The sequence below is a fragment of the Jaculus jaculus genome, chromosome 8 (genome assembly GCF_020740685.1).
Source record: "Jaculus jaculus isolate mJacJac1 chromosome 8, mJacJac1.mat.Y.cur, whole genome shotgun sequence".
Taxonomy (NCBI): domain Eukaryota; kingdom Metazoa; phylum Chordata; class Mammalia; order Rodentia; family Dipodidae; genus Jaculus; species Jaculus jaculus.
Genome location: NC_059109.1, coordinates 73387593 through 73413291, shown reverse-complemented (window position 1 = coordinate 73413291; position 25699 = coordinate 73387593). Strand labels below are relative to the sequence as shown.

The 25699-nt window shown below is 42.9% G+C and overlaps 3 protein-coding genes across 6 annotated transcripts in view; 2 read left to right on the top strand and 1 right to left on the bottom strand.

Moving 5' to 3' along the window:
• Nucleotides 1–1836: 1836 nt before the first annotated feature.
• Nucleotides 1837–3276, top strand: LOC123462963 (small integral membrane protein 15-like). The gene has a single exon (XM_045157585.1). It carries the CDS (start codon nt 1973–1975, stop codon nt 2192–2194), a length of 222 nt encoding a protein of 73 aa, XP_045013520.1. The 5' UTR covers nt 1837–1972; the 3' UTR covers nt 2195–3276.
• Nucleotides 3277–5722: 2446 nt separating this feature from the next.
• Nucleotides 5723–18061, top strand: Pgam5 (PGAM family member 5, mitochondrial serine/threonine protein phosphatase). 4 transcript variants are annotated; one of them, XM_045157741.1, is made up of 6 exons: nt 5723–5929; nt 7954–8132; nt 14638–14673; nt 14751–14839; nt 14943–15073; nt 17276–18061. In XM_045157741.1, exons 1-6 carry the CDS (start codon nt 5739–5741, stop codon nt 17424–17426), a joined length of 777 nt encoding a protein of 258 aa, XP_045013676.1. In that variant the 5' UTR covers nt 5723–5738; the 3' UTR covers nt 17427–18061. The 4 variants fall into 4 exon arrangements, with proteins under 4 accessions (XP_045013676.1, XP_045013675.1, XP_004668934.1 ...); XM_045157740.1 differs by having other exon boundaries at nt 14940–15073; XM_004668877.2 differs by having other exon boundaries at nt 14548–14673.
• A 5065-nt stretch (nt 18062–23126) lies between these two features.
• Nucleotides 23127–25699, bottom strand: part of Ankle2 (ankyrin repeat and LEM domain containing 2) — a 29182-nt gene continuing 26609 nt past the window's right edge. The window contains exons 12-13 of the mRNA XM_004668878.2: nt 25475–25606; nt 23127–24799 (exon numbers count right to left, since the gene is read on the bottom strand). Coding sequence (XP_004668935.1) covers nt 24574–24799; nt 25475–25606 — 358 coding nt within the window. The 3' untranslated portion in view covers nt 23127–24573. The remainder of the gene's footprint in view (nt 24800–25474; nt 25607–25699) is intronic.

Below are 25699 nucleotides of genomic sequence, written 5' to 3'. Positions count from 1 at the left end.
AACAAAAAAGACAAGCCCACAGGTTTATGTCACATTGCCAAACAAGTTTATGTGACAACAGTCACATTGCTATTTGTTAAAAAGCCAAGCCTAGTTACAAAAGCAGAGAAAAAAAAACAAAAAACAAAAACCAAACAAACAAAATACAGAAAAAAAAAAAAAAAAGGTTAGCTGTTATCTCACTCAAGCAAATGGCGTGGTGTTATACTGCATACCAAAAGTAACATTTCCTTATCCATCATATATTTAATTTAAGGTCGCTGGAAGACATATATGAGGGACCCACCTCCCTGGAGCATGAGGAAAGTACTGTTAAATGCTATCACAATAGTTCTGTAAACCAGATGTGGTGGTGCATACCTGTCATCCCAGTACTTGGGAGGTGGAGACAGGAGGATCAAAAGGTAGTTCAAGGCCAGCCTAGCCAACATGAGATCCTGTCTCAAAAAAAATAAAAACAGGGCCAGTGAGATCGCTTAGCAGTTAAGGTACTTGCCTGCAAAGCAAAAGGACTGAGATTCAATTCCCCAGGACCCACGTAAGCCAGATGCACAAGGTGGCACATGCACCTGGAGTTTGTTTGCAGTGGCTGGAGGCCCTGGTGCACCCATTCTCTCTCACTCTGCCTCTTTCCTCAATGAAAATAAAAATATTTTTTAAAAAATGTACTAAGAGCTGGGTGTGGTAGCATTTGCCTTTAATCCCAGCACTTGGGAGGCAGAGGTAAGAGGATCACCATGAGTTTGAGGCCACCCTGAGACTACATAGTGAATTCCAGGTCAGCCTGAGCTAGAGTGAGAACCTACCTTGAAAAAAAAAAAAAAGTAATAAAAAATAAACAAAAAACACTCCACCAAACAAGCTGTTTAATTCTAGGTTGAACTTTTTGAGCTTTTGTCAAAGCTTCATTATAAATACTCATGTAATGCTTTCTGTGAAAGCTCAAAACTGTCAAGAACAGGCATTTAATCAGCCCTGTCCTAGTTCCTGGCAACTTTAAGCAGGGGCTTGTAAGGCAAGCATCCCCTTAATGGTAACCAGCCACACTGCTCTCATGGAAGCTGACTGTTCAGAACACTAGACTACACTAGAGTCATTTCAGTATTGCAGAGGACCACTACAACAGTCACTGAAGACATGCTGCTGTCATGACCCAAGGTTTCTCTGTAAGATCCTGCAGCCATGTCATGCAGGCCAAAGTGGAGGGGGGCACTTCCCCATGTGATCCAGAAGGATTGAGACTGGTAAAAACAATCCTTCATTTGTGTGATGACCTTCTATGATTGCTGCAAACACCCCTGCTACATCCAATTTTCATTAATGTAAGTAGACTTCCAGTCAGAAGATACTATCCTGTGCATTTGTCTGGTGTTGCACTATTTTGGCCCAATAAAAGGTTCCTCGTGAGCCGGGCAGGTGGTGCACGCCTTTAATCTCAGCACTGGGGAGGCCGAGGTAGGAGGATCGCCATGAGTTCAAGGCCATCCTGAGACTACATAGTGAATTCCAGGTCAGCCCGGGCCAGAGTGCGACCCTACCTCGAAAAACCAAAACAAAAACCAAAACCAAAACAAAAACAAAAACAAAAACAAAGGGTGAGTTGGGAGTGGGCGTCGGAGCCCGTGGGATCTGGATGCGGGGCGGGCGGAGGGGGGCTAGCGCGTGGCCGCTGCCGTGCTGGGCGGGGCCGAGGCGGCGGGCGATCCGGCGCCGCGGGCCTCCCCTCCCCCCCAGCCCCCCTCATCCGGGTCTCTGGTCCACAGCCTCCGCCTCCCAGGCCGGGAGGGTCCCGGGCGAACGTGCCTCGGTGGCCGGGAGCGGGGGTCGAGAGGGAATTAAATCCTGTCAGAAGTGTATTGTACAACTAAAGACAACGACCACGGGTCATCTGAGATTGTCTGGCCTACTGATAAGCCCAGGAAAAGATTAGAGATCACTACTCAAGCAGAAGTTTCCTGAGACTGTCACAAAGATGCTTGACATAAAGGCCTGGGCTGAGTCTGTCGTGGAATGCGCTGCAAAAGACCCATGTGGCTTCCTTACCACAGTCATGCTGGCCCTCACTCCACTCTTCCTAGCAAGCGCTGTTCTGTCCTGGAAATTGGCCAAGATGACTGAGGCCAAGGAGAAAGAGCAAAAGAAGAAAAAACGTCAAGAAAATATTGCCAAAGCTAAACGACTAAAAAAAGATTAAAGGAATGGAGAGGTTGTGTAACTGGAGGAAAACCATTTGGAAATCCTGCAGCTTTGGAAGGACTCACTAAGGTTTCATTCATGTTCATGGAGGTATTACTTAATAAGTTACATCTGACCATATAGGAGAATCATGTTCTGACCTCGATACTGTAGTAGCTTTTAGGCTGGTATAGAAGTTTGTTGGTTTCTGCCGAAAGTTACTATGAATTGGCATTTACCATACTGGAGCATGTTTAATTTGAAAATCCAAACCCCTCTCAAATGTGAAACATGTGCAGACATGATGCTGCAAGTAGCAGGTTCCACACGTGAACTTGTGAAGGGCTGCAGCTAAGATACAGGAGCACTGAAAATAACATTCTCTTCAGGTTAAATGAGATGGAGATGAACTTTGATTAGACTTGGATCCCATCAGCAAGGTATTATGCAAATACTCTTAAGGTCTGAAAAACTAAAATATTACTGGTCATTATTTCTGTTGAGGGATGCTCAACTTGTAGTTCTTTATAACTGACAGCTGGGTGCCATTTTGCAGCTTATGTTTTCAAGTGAAAACACTATATGAAGAAAAATGGCTTTAGGACTATGAACTTGATTCAAATACTGGTTTAAAATGAGGCTCTATTCTAGAAATGAAAAGTTTATGTTGGCTTGAAAGACATACAGTATATTAATCACAATTTTAGAATCATTCTTTCTTATTTTTTGGAATAGAAGCATTGCTGACTTTTTCTCAAAGGGAAATGATATTAATGAGTATGTATTTTTTTTGCATTTTTCTCACATTGACCTTTGAGGTGGTAATTATCAAGACATTTTGCATTTTAAATGTAATTTTATAAAGAATTCTCTTACTGGCCATGTAGAGGACCACCTGCTGGACATAATAGTTTTTGTATTTCAGAGCACTGCCATTTTCCAAGATGAGTTGCTGAGAACAGAAACACTGGTGTAAAGCTTGCAGACAAAATGCCAAGTGCTATTGTACTTGGGCATCAGCGTTTCCTTGTGCTTATGACAGCTGTGAGACAGTTAACATGTCTTATCTGGTAATTTGCTGAGTATATAGATATGACTTGTTTTTATTTTTTTAAAGATTTTTATTTATTTATTTGAGAGTGACAGAGAGAGAAAGAGGCAGATAGTGAAAGAGAGAGAGAGAATGGGCGCGCCAGGGCTTCCAGCCACTGCAAACAAACTCCAGACGCATTCGCCCCCTTGTGCATCTGGCTAACGTGGGACCTGGGGAATCCAGCCTCGAACCGGGGTCCTTAGGCTTCAAAGGCAAGCGCTTAACGCCATCTCTCCAGCCCAGGACTTGTTTTTATTACATTCTGTTTTAAACTCATGTGGTAGTGGTATCATGATTTTTTTTAATCAAACAGGATCAAAGTGAAAATTTAAATTTCAATCTTCTGATGGAGAATGGAATTTCAAAGGGGAAAGTGGGGGGGGAGGGTATTATCATGGGGTATTTTTCATAATCATGGAAAATGTTAATAAAAATTGTGAAAAGATAAAAAAAGAAAAAAAATTTCAATCTTCTGTAAAGAATAAGTAAACAGTTAAATACTACTTCCTAAGTGGCAGAGAAAGGCTTAAAATTTAAATTTAAAAAATTTTGAGGGCTGGAGAGATGGCTTAGCGGTTAAGCGCTTGCCTGTGAAGCCTAAGAACCCCGGTTCGAGGCTCGGTTCCCCAGGTCCCACGTTAGCCAGATGCACAAGGGGGCGCACGCGTCTGGAGTTCGTTTGCAGAGGCTGGAAGCCCTGGCGCGCCCATTCTCTCTCTCCCTCTATCTGTCTTTCTCTCTGTGTCTGTCGCTCTCAAAAAAAAAAAAAAAAATTTTAAAAAATTTTGAACAGCATAGTAGTGATTGCACAAACTAGATAAATTATATCAAAATGAGAATGGAACATGCTATAATTACAAGTACAGAGCAAAAACCTAGTAAAACTGGAACTTTCAAATACTAAACATTGTTTTTCTAAATGCATGGTCTAGTAACTTTATCACTGTAGTATTTAATATCTTATTAATGTTTTTTGCCCTCTGATAATGAATATTAAGTTACTGTAATTGATTAGTAATCCTAATTTAAAAAATTAAATGAGATATTGAAACAAATTTGATACTTTTTTATAAAGAGAAAAAAACAAAAACAACAAACAAACAAAAGGTTTCTCGTGTTGGAGAGATGGCTTAGTGGTTAAGTTGCTTCCCTGTGAAGCCTAAGGACCCAAGTTCACTTCCCCAGAACTCATGTAAGCCAGATGCACATGGTGGTGCATGAGTCTGGAGTTCATTTGCAGTGGCTAGAGGCCCTGGTGCACCCATTTTTTTCTCTCTCTCTAATAAATAAATAAATAATATAAATAAATAAATAATTTTTTAAATTGGTTTTTGAAGGCAGGGTCTCACTCTAGCGCAGGCTGACCTGGAATTCACTATGTAATCTCAGGGTGGCCTTGAACTCTCGTATATAAATTTTTTAAAGGCTTTCTCTTTGGGCTGGGGAAGTGGCTCAGGAGTTAAAAGGTGCAAACCTTGCTAGTCCAGGGTTCGACCCATATTAATGCAGTGGTAGTAGAAATATGCTGAAAAACTTGAACAGTAGAAAGCCCCCAAGATGAGATAAAAGAATGAGGGGCTGGAGAGATTGCTTAGTGGTAAAGGCACTTCCCTGAAAAACCAATGGACCCAGGTTCATTTCCCCAGGACCCACATCAGCCAGATGCACAAAATAGCACATGCATCTGGAGGTTGTTTGTAGTGGCTGAATTTCCTGACGTACCCATATTCTCTCTCTCTCTCTCTCTGCCTCTTTCTCTCTCAAATTAAATAAAGAAAAAAGAAAAGAATGAGGTGGGATGAATAGTGATGCTACCCTCCCCCACTCCTGGCTTTTTATTTCCTTTGCCTCCCCCACCCCCCTTTGCAGTTTATTGCAGGTTTAACTTCAATTACCACTTACACCCTATTGTAATTTTTGTTTGCCATACTTAACAATAGCTGCCAAGTGCTCGGGCCTCTGGTGGTTAAACCCAGAGCAAAGGGGCTCCAACCTGAGAGTATTGTAAACAGTCTAACTTCTCTTTACTGGAGCAATAGGGTCTTCCTCTCACGGGTTGGAGATGTAAGCCTTTGCATTGGCCAGTTCAGTCCCCAGGGGCCCAAAACTATCAGTACTGCATGTCCTCTCCTCCCCAGAAGAATCCGAGCCAGCTAACACCTAGGGCAGTGAAGCTTGGACTTGACGCTAGGATGGTGGATGCCAGGGTCTGAGAGTGGGGAACGTAGCGCTGCTTTTCTATTAAAGATTACAGAAAAAGAGGGGACAGACAACAACAACAACAAAAAACCTGCAACGATTTCCCAATTCACTTAAACCCAAAGCTCAAATTCTCATTGGCAGCGTCTGTGCCCACTCCAACTTGCCCGCTAGAGCTGCAGGCCAGGAGGCGGGACTTCCGCCAGTTGCAAGAGCGTGCGTTAGGAAGCTTGTTCCTCGCGGCCTGCCGTAGGGCCGCGCTGTGGGCTGCATGGCGTTTCGGCAGGCGCTGCAGCTGGCGGCCTGCGGGCTGGCAGGCGGTTCGGCCGCAGTTCTTTTCTCAGCGGTGGCGGTGGGCAAGCCACGTGGAGGCGGGGATGCAGAGCCGCGAAGTGCCGAGCCACCGGCCTGGGCAGGGAGTGTGCGAACGGGGCCCGGAGTCTGGGACCCCAACTGGGACAGGTTCGCGGCGGGCGGGACGCACCGGGTTCCTCCGTTCTGTCTGTGGAACTTAGATGTCGCTCCTCCAAAGGGAGGGCCCAGAGTGCCCGAGAGCCTGGGCAGCACCCGGGTACTGTGCCTGGAAGGCCTGTCTTCTGCGAGTCCCTGTTTGAGGTTGAGGACAACGTAGAGGAGGAGCTCCTCTACTGTCTACAAATGGTTACCAAGCCCTTAAATCAGATTCCTGTGTCTACAGAACAGGGTTATTATATTTAATACGATTTTAAACTAAAAAAAAATCATCGCAACCGGACGTGGTGGCGCACGCCTTTAATCCCAGCATTCGGGAGACAGGTGGGAGAATTGCTGTGAGTTCAAGGCCACCCTGAGACTACATAGTGAATTCCAGGTCAGCCTTGGCTAGAACGAGACCCTACCTGGGGAAGGAAAGAAAGAAAGAGAAAGAAAGAAAGAGAGAGAGAGAGGGGGGGGGGGAAAGAAAGAAAGAAAGAAAGAAAGAAAGAAAGAAAGAAAGAAAGAAAGAAAGAAAGAAAAGGCAGTGCAAGATCTTAATGTAATATTTTAAATATTTTCAGTGGTAACAGGAATTTCGCCTTTTCCTTGCTACATTTTATTTATTTAATTTATTTATTTTAGTTTTTGAGGTAGGGTGTCTGTCTAGCCCAGGCTGACCTGGAATTCACTATGTTATCTCAGGTGTTCTCAAAACTTAGTGATCCTCCTACCTTTGCCTCCCAAGTGCTGGGATCAAAGGCGTAATCCACACCCAGCTTGCTTGATACAGTTTTAACTTTGCTGCTGGACAATTTAAACTTACATTTGTTTCTAGCTGTCTGTACTGGAAAAGGCTGCTCTAAGAGGGAGCAGCCAGACAAAATAGAATAGGTGCCTAAAGTAAATCATGGTTGTATAAAATGGTATATATGTCACAATTAATGAACTGATATCAATACATAATTATTAACTACTGCTATGATTTTTCTCAGTGTGTGTGTGTGTGTGTGTGTGTGTGTGTGTGTGTGTGTATGTATTATAGATGCATGGGTATAGAGATCATGGGGGGTGGTCCTCACTTTTCACCTTTGAAATAGTCTCATTTTACTACTGGCAACTCCAGACTAGCTGGTGTCCATGCTTTGTTTGGTGTTCATACTACTTGGCTTCTAATTTTCTTAGGTGTGTTGCCATTTTGCCCTTGGCTATATATAGGTGTAGCATAGGCTGTGGACAAGCTTGCATAGCAAGCCCTTTTGACTGAGCCCCCTAGCCCTTGATTCCTCACATTTAATCTAATGTCCTTTGGTGTAGGATCTCATATGAGAATTAGTTCTTATGTCTCTTTAGGAACCTCTCACAATGAGTGTTTATCAGACTTTTGATGATCATGACAGTTGAATGTATGATTTGGGACGGAATTAAGTATATTTTGACCAATTTTTTAGATGGGTCTTTTTATATAACCTAGGCTGGCCTTGAACTTGCATCCTTCTGCATCAACCTCCCAATGTGGATTTTAGACTTATACCATGACAGAATACAATACTTTGCTGTATTCTGAATTTAAACCATGCATATTGATAATCCTGGCATTCAGGAGGCTGAGGCAGTATGAGTGTTAAGAGTTCAAGGCCAGCCTGAGGTACCTAGAGAGACCCTGTCTCAAAAACACAAAACTGAGTGAATGAATGAGATAAACAGCCCTGTAGCTAGTGGCTGCATATGAATGCTGTTTTGCCACTGTCCATGTTCCCACATTCTCTCCTGTCATCTAGTCTCATTGGTATCATTATGATCACTTTCTCTTGTTTTGACTATCTTCCTGTCTTCACAAGAACAAGCATCTCAGGAGGGAGGGCTTCATGGATCTGTCATACATACATCACTCAGAAGCATGACTGACAGACTTGTAGAGCGATGAGTGCAGCTGTACTCCAGGAAGAGCTTTAGCTTCTTCCTGTCCTTTCCCCAAGTACAAAATGGTGTCTTGAGGAGAGAGATCATAGGACATATATCTTTTTCATTAGGCGAGAACCACTGGCTTTGATCAACCTGCGGAAGAGGAACGTGGAATCTGGAGAAGAAGAACTGCCATCCAGGCTGGACCACTACAAGGCCAAGGCCACGAGGCATATCTTTCTCATCCGGCATTCTCAATACCATTTGGATGGCTCCCTGGAAAAGGACCGCACACTGACCCCATTGGGTATGCAGTGTGTCTCGAAACTGCTGACTTTTTGGTTGGCCTTGAAGTTGTTTGAGGCACTGGGTCCCTTGAAACATAGCTAGAACCATCGGGCCAGACCTGAACATAGTCATTATCAGTTGAACTTAGACAGGAGGCTTCTACAGGGTCTCACATTGTAGCTTAGGCTGGCTTGATTCTTGATCTCCTTCCCTCCTAAAGTAGTGGAATTGCGGGCATGAACCAACATGCTAAGCTATAGGAGATAGGCTTTATCATTGTCTTTATTCAGCCTTTAAAAAATATAGGTAGAGCTGGGCGTGGTGGTGCACGCCTTTAATCTCAGCACTCGGGAGGCAGAGGTAGGATTGCATATTAGGGTTCCTCTTTCTCCACATCCTTACCAACATTTATGGTCACTTTGTTCTTGATGGTAGCCAATACGACAGGAATGAGGTGGAATCTCAAGGTAGTTTTAATCTACATTTCCCTGATTATTAGGGTTGTACAACATGTTTTTCAGATGCTCATATGCCACCCGTATTTCTCCTTTTGAGAACTCTCTATTTAGTTCCATAGCCCATTTTTAATTGGATTGTTTGATTTCTTATTAATTTTTTGAGTTCTTTGTATATCCTAGATATCAATCCTCTATCAGATGTATAGCTGGCAAAGATTTTTTCCCTTTCTGTAGGTTCCTCTTTGCTTTATTCACAGTGTCCTTTGCCGTATAAAATGTTTGTAATTTCATGAGGTCCCAGTGGTTAATGTGTGGTTTTATTGCCTGAGCAATTGAGGTTATATTCACAAAGTCTTTACTAAGACCAGTAGGTTGAAGGGTTTCCCTTACTTTTTCTTCTAGCAGTTTCAGAGTTTCAGGTCTGATGTTAAGGTCTTTAATCCATCTGGACTTAATTCTTGTGCTTGAAGAGAGAGAAGATCTATTTTCATCCTTCTACAGATACATATCCAGTTTTCCCAACACCATTTGCTGAAGAGGCTGTCTTCTCCAATGATAATTTTTGGCTTTTTTTTTTTTTTTTTTTTTTTTTTTTTGGTTTTTCAAGATAGGGTCTCACTCTAGCCCAGGTTGACCTGGAATTCACTATGGAGTCTCAGGGTGGCCTCGAACTCACAGCAATCCTCCTACCTCTGCCCCCAAGTGCTGGGATTAAAGGCTTGCGCCACCATGCCCGGCTAATTTTTGGCATTTTTATTGAATATCAGGTGGCTATAGCTACCCAGACTTACATCTGGGTCCTCTATTCTGTTTCATTGACCTACATGTCTTGTTTTTGTGCCAGTACCATGCTGTTTTTGTTACTATGGCTCTGTAGTATAGCTTAAAATCAGGAACTACCAGCTTTATTTTTGTTGATCAGTATTTTAGATATTCAAAATGTTTTAGTGATTCCAAATGAATTTTTGGATTGTTTTTTCTATTTCCATGAAGAATGCAGTTGGAATTTTGATGGGGGTTGTATTAAATGTGTAGATTGCTTTTTGTAAGATTGCCATTTTCACAAAATTGATTCTTCTAATCCAGGAACAAGGAATGTTTTCTCACTTCCTAGTGTCTTCTGCAATTTCTCGCTTGAGTGTTTTAAAATTTTCATTGTAGAGGTCCTTCACTTCCTTGGTTAGGTTTATTCCAAGGTTCTTTATTTTTTGGATGCAATTGTGAATGGGAGTGATTCTCTGATTTCATTCTCTGTGTGTTTGTTGTTAGCATATAGGAAGGCTACTGATTTCCGTGTGTTTATTTTGTATCCTGCTATATGGCTATAAGTGTTTTATCAGCTTTAACAGTTTGCTGGTACACTGTTTTGGGTCCTTTATGTATAGAATCATGTCATCTGCAAATAATGATAACTTTATCTCTTCCTTTCCAATTTGTATCTCTTTTATGTTTGTCTCTTGCCTTATTGCTATAGCTAAGGCTTCCAGTACTATATTAAATAAAAGTGGGGAGAGTGGACATCTCTGTCTTGTTTCAGATTTTAGTGGAAAAGCTTAATGTATTTCTCCATTTAGTATTATGTTGGCTGTAGGCTTGTCATAAATAGCCTTTATTATGTTGAGATATGGTCTTCCTATTCCCAGTCTCTGTAGGACTTTTTATCATGAAGGGATGTTGGATTTTGTCAAATGCTTTTTCAGCGGCTAGTGAGATGATCATGTGACTTTCATCCTTCTATCCATTTATATAATGTATTGCATTTATCGATTTGTGTATGTTGAACCATCCCTGCATCTCAAGGATAAACACTACTTGGTCAGGGTGAATGATCTTTCTGATATATTCTTGCATTCTGTTTACCAATATTTTGTTGAGAATTTTTGCATGTATATTCATGAGGGAGATTGGTCTGTAATTTTCTTTTTTTTTGTTTATTTATTTATTTATTTTATTTATTTGAGAGTGACAGAGATAAAGGCAGATAGAGAAAGAATGGGTGCTCTAGGGCCTCCAGCCACTGGAAACGAAATCCAGATGCATGCGCCCTCTTGTGCATCTGGCTAACTAACATGGGTCCTGAAGAATCAAGCCTTGAACCGGGGTCCTTACATTTCACAGGCAACTGCTTTACCACTAAGCCAACTCTCCAGCCCTATAATTTTCTTTTTTGTTCTATTTTTGCCTGGTTTTGGCATCAGGGTGATGTTAGCTTTGTAGAAGGAGTTTGGTAGAATTCCTTCTTTTTCTATTTTATGGAAAAGCTTAAGAAGCAGTGGTGTTAGTTCTTCCTTGAAGATCTGGTAAAATTCACCAGTGAATCCATCTGGGCCTGGACTTTTCTTGGGAGATTTTTGATAACTGTTTGGATCTCCAGGCTTGTTATAGGTGTATTTAAGTGATTAATCTCATCCTGATTTAAGTTAGGTAGGTCATATAAATCATCTGTTTCTTTCAGATTTTCATACTTAGTGCAGTATGTTTTTATAGTATTTTCCTGGTATTTCTCTGGTATCTGTTGTGATGGTGCCTTTTTCTTCTCTAGTTTTATTAATTTGTGTTTCTTCTCTCTTTTGGTCAGGTTTGTTTATCCTTTCAAAGAACCAACTCGTTGTTTCAGTAATTCTTTGGATTTTTTGGGTTTCTATTTCATTAATTTCTGCCCTAATCTTTATTATTTCTTCCTGTCTACTGATTTTTGGTTTGCCTTGTTCTTCTTTTTCCAAGGCTTTAAGGTGAAGTATTAGGTTGTTTACTTGCGACCTTTCTAATTTCTTAATATAGGCACTTAAGGCTATAAATTTACCTCTTAGGACTGCCTTCATTGTGTCCCAAAGGTTTTGGTATGTTGTGTTCTCATTATTGTTTGACTATGAATTTTTTTATTTCCTTTTTGATTTAATTGACCTACTCATCATTTAGTAGTGTATTGTTTAGTTTCCATGATCTTGTACATGCTCTATAGTTTTTCTTGCTATTGATTTGTAGTTTGATTCCATTGTGGTCAGATAGAATATAAGGAATTATTTCAATTTTCCTGTATTTGTTAAGATTTGCTTTGTGTCCTAACATGGTCTATTTTAGAAAATGGTCCATGTGCTGCTGAAAAGAATGTGTATTCTGCAGCATTTGGATGAAATGTCCTGTAGATATCTGTAGGTCCATTTGTTCTATGTCTTCATTTATTCCAGATGCCTTGTTTTTGGGTTTTTTTTTTTTTTTTGGCAGGATGACCTGTCAATTGATGAGTAGGGTGTTGAGGTCACCCTCTACCACTGTGTTTGGTGTTATCTGTGACCTTAGTTCTAATAGCATTTATTTGATGAATTTGGGAGCCCCCATGTTAGGTGCATATAATTTTAGGATTGTGATGTCCTCCTGTTGGAGTGTGCCTTTAATCAATACAATGTGACTTTCCTTATCTTTCTTAACTAATGTTGGACTGAAGTCTACCTTGTTAGATATTAGGATAGTAACTCCTGCTTGTTTTCTAGGCCCATTTGCTTGAAACATTTTTTCAAACCTTTCATCCTAAGGTAGTGTCCATCCTTTGTAGAAAGGTTTCTTGGAGGCAACAAATTGAAGGATCTTGCTTTGTAACCCAGTCTATAAACCTGTGTCTTTTGGTTGAGAAATTATTGAAAGGTGTGTATTTATTTTTGTCTTTTTTTTTTTTTTTTGTAATTCTTCTGGTTTTATCTTTGCTCTCTTGTGTTAACTAGTACTTGAGTATTGTTTTTTTTTTTTTTTCCAGGTTCCTTATGTGTGTGCTTTTCTTTCTCTTCACCATGGAGGATTCTTTCAAGTATTTTCTGTAGTGCTGGTTTTGTCTTCAAATATTCCTTTAGCCTCCTTTTTTTTGGTGGAATGTCCTTATTTCTCCATCTATTTGAATGGATAGCTTTGCAGGATAAAGTAACCTAGGTTAACAGTTGTATCCTTCAGGACTTGGAATACGTCACTCCAAGCCCTTCTCTCTAAATTTTAAAGTTTGTGTTGAGCAATCTGCTGTGATCCTGGTAGGCTTGCCTTGTAGTTAACTTTTTTCTCTAACTGCTTTCAATATTTTTTCTTTGGTTTGTATGTTTGGTAGTTTAATTATAACTAGCCTAAAATATATCTTATTTAAGAATGGCAAGTCTGACCATCCATGAGATTTAACATATAATTTATCCTGATATGGAAGGTGCAGTCAGCACTTCCGGTTCAGGCTTATTTGGCGGGTACTGACCTGGTGTAATCCCAGTAACCTTTTGGGATGATGTAGGTCTCAGTTATGCTGTGCTCCTCCTTAGATCCCTCTTTGGTGCACTGTGGGTTCAAGTAGGCTGGCTGGGTCATTGGATCACTGCCCTGGTTGCTGGTGGTGCTGTGATCTCCCTTCCCTGGTCTCTCGTGCTTGCACTGGCGGTGGGGGAGGGGAGGCTGTGGATGGTGGCTCTGTTTCTCCTGCTGGTCCATGTGACCCTCTACCTTGTGATCTACTCCTCCGTTGTTCACTGCTGTTCTCCACTTTTTCTTGAGTTTGCGAAGAGCTCTGGTGTGGGTGGAAAATCCCCTCACCTGGCTTTTCTTGCAGCTGAAGCTGAGCCTTGTAGCTGTGGCCCTGCGGACCTGGAGCCACTTCTGCCTGCCTATATAGGCTGTGGATGCTCTGATCTCTCCTACTTCTCTACTGCTGTTTGTAATTTCTTATACCCCTTACTTTTTAGTAGAAGAGTGTATTTTGCTGGTCTTTTTTTTTTTTTTTTTTTTTTTGACTTTTTTTCCCCTACACTGCTTTGGCTTGGTTCCTATGCCGCCATATTAACCGGAAGTTCCCTAAAATAGTTTTTAAAATCATTTTAAAAATTTTATTTATTCAGGGGTAAAGAGGCAGATAGAATGGGCATGCCAGGACCTTCAGCCACTCCAGACACATGCATAACTTTGTGTGTCTGGCTCACATGGGTTCTGGGGAATCAAACCAGGTCCTTTGACTTCGCAGGCAAATGTCTGAACTACTAAGCCATCCTCCAGCCCTTTAAAAAAAAAAAACATACGTACGTATATATTTGGTTTTTTCAAGGTAGGGTTTCACTCTAGTCCAAGCAGACCTGGAATTCACTGTGTAGTCTCAGGGTGGCCTTGAACTCACAGTGATCCTCCTACCTCTGCCTCCTGAGTGCTCAGATTAAAGGTGTGCGCCACCATGTCTACCTTCTGACTTTACATTTTAAATAGTTTGTTTGAGCTATTTTCCCATTGAAACAATCCCCAAAAGTGAACATACTCGCAAATTGGATGGTAAAAGTGGTCTCTAGCAAGACTGAATCTGAAGAAGTGCTTATGTGCATAAATAGCAAGCAAAGGTCACCACACCACAGTAGGAAAATAACTTCCTGGGGCATTTCAGCTAGATGCTAAAATATGTTTGAGAAAAAGCATCTGAACTTACAGTCTCCTGAGTGTTAAGATTACAGGTCTATACCATCAGAACCAGATCCATTTCTGTGTATGGGTGCCTGTTGTCATAGGTTAGTGGGCAACTGTGGTGCTGAGAATTTTGTTGCCCCACCCCCCACCCCCAGTGGTACTGGAGATTGAGCCTTAAGTCTTAACACATTAAGGAAGTGCTATACCACTGAGCTATATTCCCAATTAAGACCTGGGTGTTTTGTTTGTTTGTTTTTTTGCCTTGAACTCACAGTAATCTTCCTACCTCTGTCTTCCGGGTGCTGGGATTAAAGGGCGTGCTACTACACCCTGCTTAGGACCTGATTTTTAACATAGTTGAGTAAGAATGGTATGATGAATAGTAAAGGACTCATACTCCACATCCCGCAAGTTTGCTCACTGTTGCTTTGCTCCCTGAGGCCCTGGTTAAGTGTAGGACCTGTGAGGCAGGTCCTTGGTAGTACATGGTGACATCTCACTCTTTATGCAGTAAGTGAAGGAAGGTCCTGGTATGTGAAGTTCTGAGGTGTGTTTTCCCTTAAGGTCGGGAACAGGCTGAACTCACAGGACTACGACTTGCAAGTTTAGGATTAAAGTTTAATAAAATTGTCCATTCTTCCATGACCCGTGCAGTAGAGACCACAGACATCATCAGCAAGCACCTTCCAGGTGAGTACTGGGCACCCACCATGGTTAGGGCATACAGAGACTGCTAGGATAGCATTAAGTGGATCTCTACTTTGCAGGTGTCTCCAGAGTCAGCACAGACCTCCTACGCGAGGGTGCCCCCATTGAGCCAGATCCACCTGTGTCTCACTGGAAGCCGGAGGCTGTGGTAAAAGCACTGTCAGACCCTGGGCTGAGAGGGGAAGGTTTGACCTTCTGACCTCAGCGTTGTCTGCTCCCACCCTAATAAACCCATGCTATGCCCCCAGCAGTATTATGAAGATGGAGCCCGGATTGAGGCTGCCTTCCGGAACTACATCCATCGGGCAGATGCCAAACAGGAGGAGGATAGCTATGAGATCTTCATATGCCATGCCAATGTCATCCGTTACATTGTTTGCAGGTAAGTACTGTGTACTATGTCAGCACCTAGTTTCCCTGCTGCTGCCTACCTAGAATGGGTTGTGTCCTTCTTGGTCTTGGGCTTCTCCAGCCCAGGAACTTCCTCAGTCTGTCTCAGGGGGTACAGTGGTGGTCTAATCAGCTATAGACTGCCTGTCTGTTTGGATTTCCTCTGCTGTGCAAATGACATACCCTTGGTGGAAGTGGCCATGACCATACTTGTTGTCAAGGAACTGTGCTGGCCTCTATTACCCTGTGAGAATAATGACTAAATAGGGATCTTGCAAAGTCTTATTTCCTGCATACTTGTGCTGACCTCCTATAGGATTAGTGGATTCTGCTGGCAGCTTACTCCAGAGATGTCTTCTGGGTATTAGAACTTCTGTAAGCACTGCCCCTCTCCCCATGTATGTAGTCACCTTGTTGGTCAGGACCTGGGTCCGTGCTGATCTTATATGACTGGATATTAGGATGGCCACCTTGTGGATCAGCATCTATGACTATTAGGTTGTTGCTTAGTTTGCTCCATGTTATTTTTTTCCTTCCTCCCAATGTAGAGTTTCACTCTAGCTCAGGCTGACCTGGAATTCAGTCTGTAGTCTCAGGTTGCTGGGATTAAAGGCATTTGCTACCACCAGGGCCTGACTTTTTTTTTTTTTTTTTAATCTTTTGGTACAGTGGAATATTTCAGTGTTTCTATTAGCTATTTTGTCTCAGTCATTTTTCCATAGAAAGCCAGGGCCATAGCCACATGCCAAAGTACTAACCAAATCACAGAAGAATGCCTGCTTCCCTTCTGGGCCCATTAGAAAATACTAGGCAGGGCTTCAGTAGTGTGGGAGAGGGAGAGCAGGGTGGCAAGGCATTCCTCAGTGACAAAAGACCTGCTGGGTCTTCTCAGAAGACAGGCATTGGGTTTCTGATCCTTGTCCATGGGCCTATCACCTGTACTGTGATGTACATTTCCTTTGGGTCTGACTAGTAGCTCAGGGATGGCCAGGGGTGCACATGGTTTTATAATTTGCTTTTAGAAAACATAAGACTATTAGGGAACTGGGACTCTCCACCTAGCTCCTGGGGCCCTACATTAGACTGAGAGGTGGTAGTGGATAGGAAATCAGACAACAGAACATATACTGAGAATACTGAGCTGCAGAAACAGCTGTCAGTAGAGTGCTTACTTAGCATTCATGAAGCACTGTGTTCAATCTTCAGCACCAATATAGACTGTGTGATGGTTGATAACCTGTAATCTCAGGGTTCCGGAGTCAAAAGCAGAAGGATCAGAAATTCAAAGTCATCCTTGGCTATAAAATTAGTTTGAGGCCAACCTGTGCTGTATGAGAACCTGTCCTTAAAATAAAAAAGAAAGCAGAGATGGATGTGGTGGAACATGCCTTTTATAAAAGCACTTGAGCCAGGTGTGGTGGCACATGTCTTTAAACCCAGCACTCAGGAGGCAGAGGTAGGAAGATCACCATGAGTTCAAGGCCAGCCTGAAACTAGAGTGAAGTCCAGGTCAGCTTGGGCTAGAGTGAAACCCTACCTTGAAAAACCAAAAAATTAAAAATGAAGGCAGGAAATGGAGGGTGGAAGGAGAAAGGAAATTAGCATGCCTCTTTCTAGTATTATCCAGGACATTCAAAGTAGCTTTAAAATTAATAAAACTTGCATCAGGGAAATGTCACATATATAGCTTCTAGGTCAAGTTGGATTTGTTCAGGTCAGCTTCCGGATAATGGAGGTTGTTTGATGACTATAAGAATATGAGACACTGAGCTATTCAACAATATTTGTGCCCTTGAAGAGTATGAAAATGTTTTAGCAATCATGGATCATACCTCCATCTTGGGAGAAACTACCCAAGTCGTGTCCCAACTATATTTAACCCACAACTTAGATGTCTCTTATTACGGTGGAAAGGCAGAAATTCAATTGCATACACTGGCAAGACTCTGCCAGCACACTGACTGACACACACATTGAGTCAGGTTGAGCTACTGTCTCCATGGTGCAGGTCTCTTATTTGGTCGATCAGTCAACCCTTTCCTCTCTCTACTTCTTGAGGACAGTAGCACCTTGGTTATAGGCCCCGTTGAATGCCAATCTGGACCTCCAGCCTTGCCCAAGTCCAGTGTCTTTCTGAGCAGAACAGGTGTACAGCAGCCTGTGCCTCCTGCTAGCATCTTCTTTTTCTCCACAGAGCACTGCAATTTCCCCCAGAAGGTTGGCTCCGCCTCTCCCTCAACAATGGCAGCATCACCCACCTGGTGATCCGACCCAGTGGCCGTGTTGCACTGAGGACCCTTGGGGACACAGGGTTCATGCCTCCTGACAAGATCACCCGGTCCTGAGGCTACCCATGAGTCTGTACTCTCTTCAGCTGGCAGCAGCCTTCCCTTTCTTGTCTAGGCTGTGCTGCAGTTCCATGTTGTTGCCTGCAGAAAGAGACTGGTGGGACAGTAGAATATCTCATCTGCCATGTTTGGGTGCTTAACTTTGGGCCCAGGCTGCAAAGGGAAATTTTCAAGTCTGATGGCTTTTTTGCAAGCTTTTCTATTTTACTGTGCCCACCAGCACAGCCTTGTGGGGTGTGGGACAAGAACCTTCTCAGACAAGGTAAGCCTGTCCTGGGGACTGAACAGCCCTGACTGTGTCATCTCCTCAGGGGACCATAGCAGAGCTGAGATGCCCCTTGGCTCTGGCAGAAAACTGTTGGGAGAACGAATAAGGTTTTGTTCACAACTCATTTCACATGATTTTTTTCATTTCTAGAAACTTTTGTCAATCTTACTGTCAAAATTCTCCTCACATGGGTTCATGATTTGAAAACCAACTTCTCAGTTCAGTTAGATCTTGATGCCACTGTATTTGAACTTATTGAAGAGCACAAGGACTGGTACAGCCGGACCTCAGCTGTGAGAGAAGTAAGGGTATAAAAGGGTTATGGCTTGTGTTCACCTCATGGCAGACATCAGGGTAGGGGTTCTGAGGAAACAAGATATTCCAGAGTGGTGGAGTACAGTGGTACTCACCTGTAATTCTAGCAGTTGAGAAGCCGAGGCAGGAGGATCACAAGGTTTAAGACCAGCCTGAGCTACACAGAAACTAACAAAATTAAAATACCCCAAATTGATAGTTCCATTGTAGTTTGCTGTTGGCTACTGTTCCTTTGGACTTGCGGTTAAGGTATTTGGAAATATACCCCAAATATTTAGATAAGTTAAGAAAAACATTCCTTTTTCTTTTTGAGGCAGGATTTCAGTCTGTTGCATAGGCTGGTCTCAAACTTATGAGTCTCTTCAGCCTCCCAAGTGCTTGAATTATAGGTGTGTCACACCACTTGTTGGCCCAAAACACAGTACAATTTCTGTGAAGTGCTCGTGAGCATTTGTATTTTCCTGTAATCAGTACAATGAATTAGAAATATTAGACCCATTTCTCTGTGCTCTCTATAAGTATGTATATAATAAAATCTTCTGATTGTGACTTTTAGAGAAAATAACCTGTGTGGGCCAGTAGCAGTAGTATCACCAGAAGCCTTTTTCCAATGTCTTCTGTTTCTAGGGCTGATAGTGTCACCTGGCATTTGGAGGACTTCCTACCAATAGCCAGAATATACCACGTATTCTGTTCCACATGGGCCTCAAAGGTATCACCTGGAGGTAGCAGCTGTGGCTACAATGTGCCACTTTCTAGAAATAGTTGAGGCAGACATGCCAATGAGAGTGAAGCACAGGGAGGCCGTTGGCACTGAGGGTATCTTCACATGACACTGGCTTCCATAGCATCTAAGAGTAGGCATTTTAGGAACAAGCCTTAGCTTTGAGGTGAGGCTCTGGCTACTGGCATATAAATGGGATCTGTTTTCCTTGGTGCTGACTACCATCCTTAAGAAAGTGTAACAATTACTTTTTTTTTTTTTTTTCTTTTTGGTTTTTCAAGGTAGGGTCTCACTCTAGCTCAGGCTGACCTAGAATTCACTATGTAGTCTCAGTGTGGCCTCGAACTCATGGCGATCCTCTTACCTCTGCCTTCCAAGTGCTGGAATTAAAGGCATGCACCACCACGCCCAGCTACAGTTACTTTGTTTTTGTTTTCAAGGCAGGGTCTTACTCTTGTCCACACTGACCTGGAAACTCACTCTGTAGTCACAGGCAGTTACTTTCTCTCACTCTTTTGGGGTAGGGGTTCAAAGTAGGGTCTCACTCTAGTTCAGGCTGTCCTGGAATTCACTATGTAGTCTCAGGGTGGCCTCCAACTCTGAGAGATCCTTCTACCTCTGCCTTCCAAGTGATGATAGGATTAAAGGTGTGTGCCATCACACCTAGTTATCGACCTGTCATCTTTCTCTTTTCTTCCTTCCCTCTTTCACAATTTGAGAAAGAGAGAATGGGCACGCCAGGGCATTCAGCAGCTGAAAAAAAAATCCAGGTGCATTTGTCACCTTGTGCATCTGTCTTACGTGGGTTCTGGGGAACTGAACCTGGGTCCTTTGGCTTTTCAGGCAGGTGCCTTAACCACTAAGCCATCTCTCTGTCCCCCCCCTCCCCCCGCCTTTCCTTTTCTTTGTTTTTTTGAGGTAGGGTTTTGCACTAGCTCAGGCTGACCTGGAATTCGCTATGTAGTCTCAGGATGGCCTCAAACTCCCAACGATTCTCCTACCTCAGCCTCCCAAGTGCAGGGATTACATGTATGTGCCACCATGCCTAGCAACCTCCCCCTTTTTAAAAAAATTTTTATTTATTTATTTGACAGCGACAGGCAGAGAGAGACAGAGAGAGCGAGAATGGGCACGCCAGGGCCTCCAGCCACTGCAAATGAACTCCAGATGTGTGTGCCCCCTTGTGCATCTGGCTAACGTGGGTCCTGGGGCGTCGAGCCTCGAACCGGGGTCCTTAGGCTTCACAGGCAAGTGCTTAACCACTAAGCCATCTCTCCAGCCTTTTATTATTATTTTTTTTAAAAAAACATTGTTTCTTTTAAAATATTTGGGAGGGAGAATGGGTGCACCAAGGCTTCTAGCCACTGCAAACCAACTCCAGATGCATGAACTACCTTGTGCATCTAGCTTAGCTCATAAGGTATGACTCTTGTAAACCTTTGGTACTGGCTGATTAATCAACCACAATGTTCTCAGAAGTGAAATAGATATGAAGCCTACTAAGTTCCTGCTTATCTGTATAAGCAGGAAAGTTCCAGAGCAAAGGAACAAAAGGCCACTTTGAATTATAGCAACAGAGAATCAAAGTTTCCAGACTTGAGCCACTTTACAGATCCTGAGTCCCTTGACTGAAGGGATGACTAAGTCCCCTTGAGGAAGGACCCTCCTACAATCCCCAACAATTTCAATGCTAAGCTTAGTCCTATCATACCTCAGAGGGACCTGCGACCTTTTGCTAGGGTAACTGTACATTGGGGAAAAGGAAATCACCAGACCTTTCTGGGTCTACTGGACACTAGCTCTGAATTGGCATTGATCCCAGGAGACCCAAAACAGCATCGTGGCCCTCAAGTTAAAGTAGGTGCTTATGGAGTTCAGGTGATCAATGGAGTTTTGACAAATGTAAGACTGGCAGTAGGTCCCTGAATTCATCCTGTGGTTATTTTCCCAGTCTCAGAATATATAATTTGAATAGATATACTTAGGAGTTGGCACATAAACAGTATAATTTGTAAGTGATGGTGAGATCTTTATTTATTTATTTTTTTACTTTTTTAAGTTTTATTTTATTTATTTGAGAGAAAGAGGCAGCTAGAGAAAATGGGTGCAGATAGCGAGAATGGGCACACACACACAAAGAGGGGGAGAGAGAGAAGGGGAGGAGAAAGTGGGTGGTGCACCAGGACTTCCAGCCACTGCAAATGAACTCCAGATGCACGCGCCACCTTGTGCAGATGATGAGATTTTTAAACAAGAACACAAGTGTATCAACAACTCACAAGACTGGTCAGAAAGGAAACAAAGGCTTCACCACTCATTCCCCCTGCCCCTTGCAAAGCAGGTAATATTTCTAAAAAGATCCAAACACTCCACAGTATCTACTGGTGGTCTCTGCCAGTGTGGCGGGCACTTTTTTTTTTTTTTTTAAAGCAATATGATTACTTGCTTTCCCCTAGAAATAAATAGTGGGACTTTTGGTGTCTTCCTTACGAAGCCCACCTGTGTCATTCTGCTGCAAGAAGTTTGTCTTTATCCCTATCAAACTACAAAGAGGCTTCTGGGGCTAGGGAGATGGCTCAGCAGTCAAACATGCTTCCTTGCAAGGCTTATTGGCCCAGGCTCAATTTAAAGCTGGACACGAAGTGGCACATAGGCTGGTATTGGTCTGGGTACCTCCACCCCAAACAAAGCAAGTAAATATATTTATTTATTTAGGTTTTTTCGAGGTAGGGTCTCAACTCTCACCCAGGCTGACCTGGAATTCAGTATGTATTCTCAGGCTGTTCTTGAACGCACAGCAATCCGACCTCTGCTTCTGAGTACTGGGATTAAAGGTATGCACTACCACATCCAGCAGACAGTGAGAGGGAGAGAGAACATACGCAGTCTGCAAACAAAACTCCAGACATATGCACCACCTTGTGCATCTGGCTTTGTGTGGGTACTAGAGAACTGAACTTGGACTGCTAGGCTTTGCAGGCAAGTGCCTTAACCACTGAGCCATTTCTACAGCGAGTTTTTTTTTGTTGTTGTTGTAAGTTTTTTTGTTTTTGTTTTTCAAGGTAGGGTCTTGCTCTAGCCCAAGCTGACCTGGAATTCACTACGTAGTCTTGGGAGTAGCTTCAAACTCACAGTGATCTTCCTATCTCTGCCTCCTAAGTGCTAGGTTTAAAGGTGTGCACCACCACACCTGGTGTTCAGCCAGGTATTTTTTTTTTTAAGATGGGCATACTCATACACATCTAAAGCCCATTCTTTTAAAAATACTTTTATTTTTATTTGAGAGAAAGGAGGAGAAAGGAAAGGCCACACCAGGGCCTCCAGCCACTGCAAACAAACTCTGGATGCATATGCCCTCCTTGTGCATCTGACTTATATATGGGTCCTGGGGAATTGAACCTAGGTCCTTTGGCTTTGCAGGCAAGCGCCTTAACTGCTAAGCTGTCTCCCTAAACCCAGTAGGTGTTTTTTTTAAATTTTTTTTGTTGTTTATTTATTTGAGAGCAACAGAGAGAGAAAGAGGGAGAGAGAGAAGAATGGGCACGTCAGGGCCTCCAGCCACTGTAAACGAACTCCAGCGTGGCTCCCTTGTGCATCTGGCTAACGTGGGTCCTGGGGAATCAAGCCTTGAACCAGGGTTCTTAGGTTTCACAGGCAAACGTTTAACCGCTAAGCCATCTCTCTAGCCCCCTCACCCCCTTTTTTGAGGTAGGGTCTCACTCTAGCTCAGGCTGACCTGGAATTCACTAAATTACATGTCTCAGGGTGGCCTCAAGCTCACATGGATCCTCCTACCTCTGCCTCCCAACTGCTGGGATTAAAGGCATGCGACACCATGCCCGGCTCCAGTCAGGTATTTTTAAAAAGAGGTTTATCTAGAAGCTGGCATGGCGACACACACCTTTAATCCCAGTACTCGGGAGGCAGAGGTAGAACTGCTGTGAGTTTGAGGCCAGCCTGAGACTACATAGTGAAGTACAGGTCAGCCTGAGCTAGAGCAAGACTCTACCTCAAAAAAAAAGGGGGGGGGGTCGCTGGAGAGATGGCTCAGCAGTTAAGCAAAGCCTAAGGACCCAGGTTTGATGTCCCAGTATCCACATAAAGCCAGATGCACAAAAAGTGGTAGATATCTGAAGTTTGTTTGCAGCAGCTAGAGGCCCTGACATGCCCATTCTCTCTCTCTCCTTGCAAATAAAAGTTAATTAAAACAACAAAAAGAGGTTATCTATTGCCTTAGATAAGATTCCAGAAAATATTTTCACAACTGTTAGGAAAAAATTTTATTAGTGCTTAAAAGAACCAGGTGACATCAAGTATTTATGGGAACCCTGTTCATACCAGTGAATAAACAAAGATAGTATAAAGCTTTAAAAAAATGCAGACTATAAAATAAGGGCAAAAACAGTACTTTAATTTCTATATGAGTACTGATGAAAAATATACAGAACAAGGCCTCATATTGATTACAATACTCCTGACCCACTTCTTTTCTTTATTATTATTTTTTTTCCCTCAAGGTAGGGTTTTGCTATAGTCCAGGCTGGCCTTAAACCCACAGTGATCCTCCTACCTCTCCTCCCAAGTGCTGGGAGGCATGCGACACCACACTTGGTCTCCCATTTCTTCCTTTCTTTTTTTCTTTTTTTTCGAGGTTGAGTCTCGCTCTAGCCCAGGCTGACCTGAATTCACTATGTACTCTCAAGGTGGCCTCAAACTCACAGTGATCCTCCTACTTCTGCTGGGATTAAAGGCATGTGCCATCACGCCTGGCTGGCCTCCCATTTCTTATCACATGAAAGACTTAAGCTTTTTTCTTCCTTTTCTTTTTACACATTGTTATTCCCACTGCCATTTTATATTCTCAAAAACTAAATTCAGGAAAATTAAGAATGACTTACAAAAGATACTGAAGTTGGCCAAAGCAGTAGTATAGTTTTTCACTTTGGATAAAGCACTATGTGTGAATAGCTGGTGCCAAGTAGCCAGGATCCACCTTCAGAAAGATGGTTTTATCCTGGGTACTTTGGGGTGTGCAGTTCCAGGTGCTCCCACAACCTGCAGATCTCTCAGGGACAGTGCTAAAATAGACTGCAATAAACAGCACAAGCAAATGAAATGAACTCAAACATCCAGGTTCTGTATTGTAGTTCTATAAAAGTTGTTATGCTCAATGAATCCTTGGGAAACATTTTAAAACTAGCGAACAATTTCTGGCCACTAAGCAAAGCACATAGAACAGCTGGCAAGAAATAATTATTGCTGGTGAGTTCTTTGACTATTTGCATGACTTCAAAATTGCTACACCATTTTTTTTTTTTTGCCCCCAAACTAAAAGTACTTTTATCTTCTGACAATGTTTTGAGCATTGCTGCAATTCTGAGACGGTCAGAGCCCACTTGCTTCCTGCCACCTGCCCTCTCACTGTCAAAACAACTAGGATCAAATGACAAGTACACAGGTTTTGCCATCCTACAGCAGAAAGCTGCTCCCCAGGAGAAGACCAGACAATGCATGATTCATCTGTTTTGGAAAAAGTGAGGTGCTGCAAAGCTACCTATAAGCACCGCAACTCAGCATATGCTCAGGTCTGGGAGGTGATAGCTCCCCCTGTCCATCAGCTGCTGTGGAATCTTGGCTTTCATTAACTTCTTCCAAAAAATAAGAACTTTAAATTGTACTTAGAACATTTGTATTTTTTACAATTCTTATACCTTCAAAATGAAGATTAATAAGTTATTTAGAATAAACTCTTTTGTGGATTTTTACCAATAAACATATTACTCTTCCTTTAAAAATGAAGGAAACAAGCTCTACCTAAGGGTGAGCACTGACTAAGTCTACAGAGCTGCAAGCTGGGCCATGTGTGCCATCCTGCGGAGGTGGCTTCCGTGTGCAGGGCTGTAACGCCGTCCAGGGCTGCCCAAGACTGGGGAAGAGGTTGTATGGCCAGGCTTGATGGGGCTGCTGCCAGCAGAACCACTTAGTCCCGGACTGCAGCTTCGAGGGTAACCAAGATCTGGCAGTTGAGACGAGAACTTTCCTTTCAGTGCAGGACTTGGCCAACTATAGAAACCAAAAAGGGATCCATTACCACAGACAAGCACATGTGCAAAATATAGGATCAAGAACAAAGACATGGGCATGCCACCCACACCCAGGTAAAGGCTACCACAAACAACTCTAAATTCCAAGCAACAAACAGCTCAAAGATTTTCCACACAAAACCTGAGTCACAGGGCTGGGAAGGTATAGCTCAGTCAGAAAAGTGTAAGCATGAGGCCCTGAATTTGGACCCCTAGCACCTATGTAAGAACTTGTGTGTAGCATATGCCTATAATTCCAGTAATGGGGAGGCAGATACCGGACGACTCCAAGGACTTGCTGGCTAGCTAATTTAGCTGAATCATAAAATCTGGGTTCAGAAACCTTGTCTCCAAACAAAACAAAAAACAAAACAACAACAAAAAGGTAGTGACTGGACATGACATCTATTCTGATATGGTTCCTGCTAACACATACACCTGCACACATGTACCCAACTCACACATACACACATGCAAGCAACATCCCCCAAACAAAACCCCGAGCCCCCTCCCAATTATTCCACTACAAATCCTAGATGTTGCTATTCTTGTACTTGACTGGAGACCTGCCTGTGTGGCAACCACAAGGATACTGAGAGCTGTACACATTAATGTGACTCCATCATAGCCTGTTCTCTGGGGGTCCTGATCCTACCTCTGTCTGTCTGAAGGAGAGTAGCACAGGACAGCGCTCTTCCACCTGTGGATAGCTGGATATTGACCAGGGTCAACACATGCACAATCGAGAGCTGCCAAAACATCCCGGTCTAGTTTTGTCGGCTCCTCTCTAGAACAGAAGGGATGGGGGGGAAAAAAGGAAAGAAAGAAAAGGCAAGTCACTGAATAAAAAGGACAAAAACCCAAAGACTTCCAAATTTTA

Excerpts from the sequence above, each read along its gene's own strand:
- LOC123462963 (XM_045157585.1), top strand. The coding sequence starts at position 1,973 with ATGCTTGACATAAAGGCCTGGGCTGAGTCTGTCGTGGAATGCGCTGCA.
- Pgam5 (XM_004668876.2), top strand. The coding sequence starts at position 5,739 with ATGGCGTTTCGGCAGGCGCTGCAGCTGGCGGCCTGCGGGCTGGCAGGC. Across the intron at positions 8,133-14,547 it reads CCGCACACTGACCCCATTGG|GTCGGGAACAGGCTGAACTC; the intron begins GTATGCAGTGTG and ends TTTTCCCTTAAG. Across the intron at positions 15,074-17,275 it reads ATCCGTTACATTGTTTGCAG|AGCACTGCAATTTCCCCCAG; the intron begins GTAAGTACTGTG and ends TTTTCTCCACAG.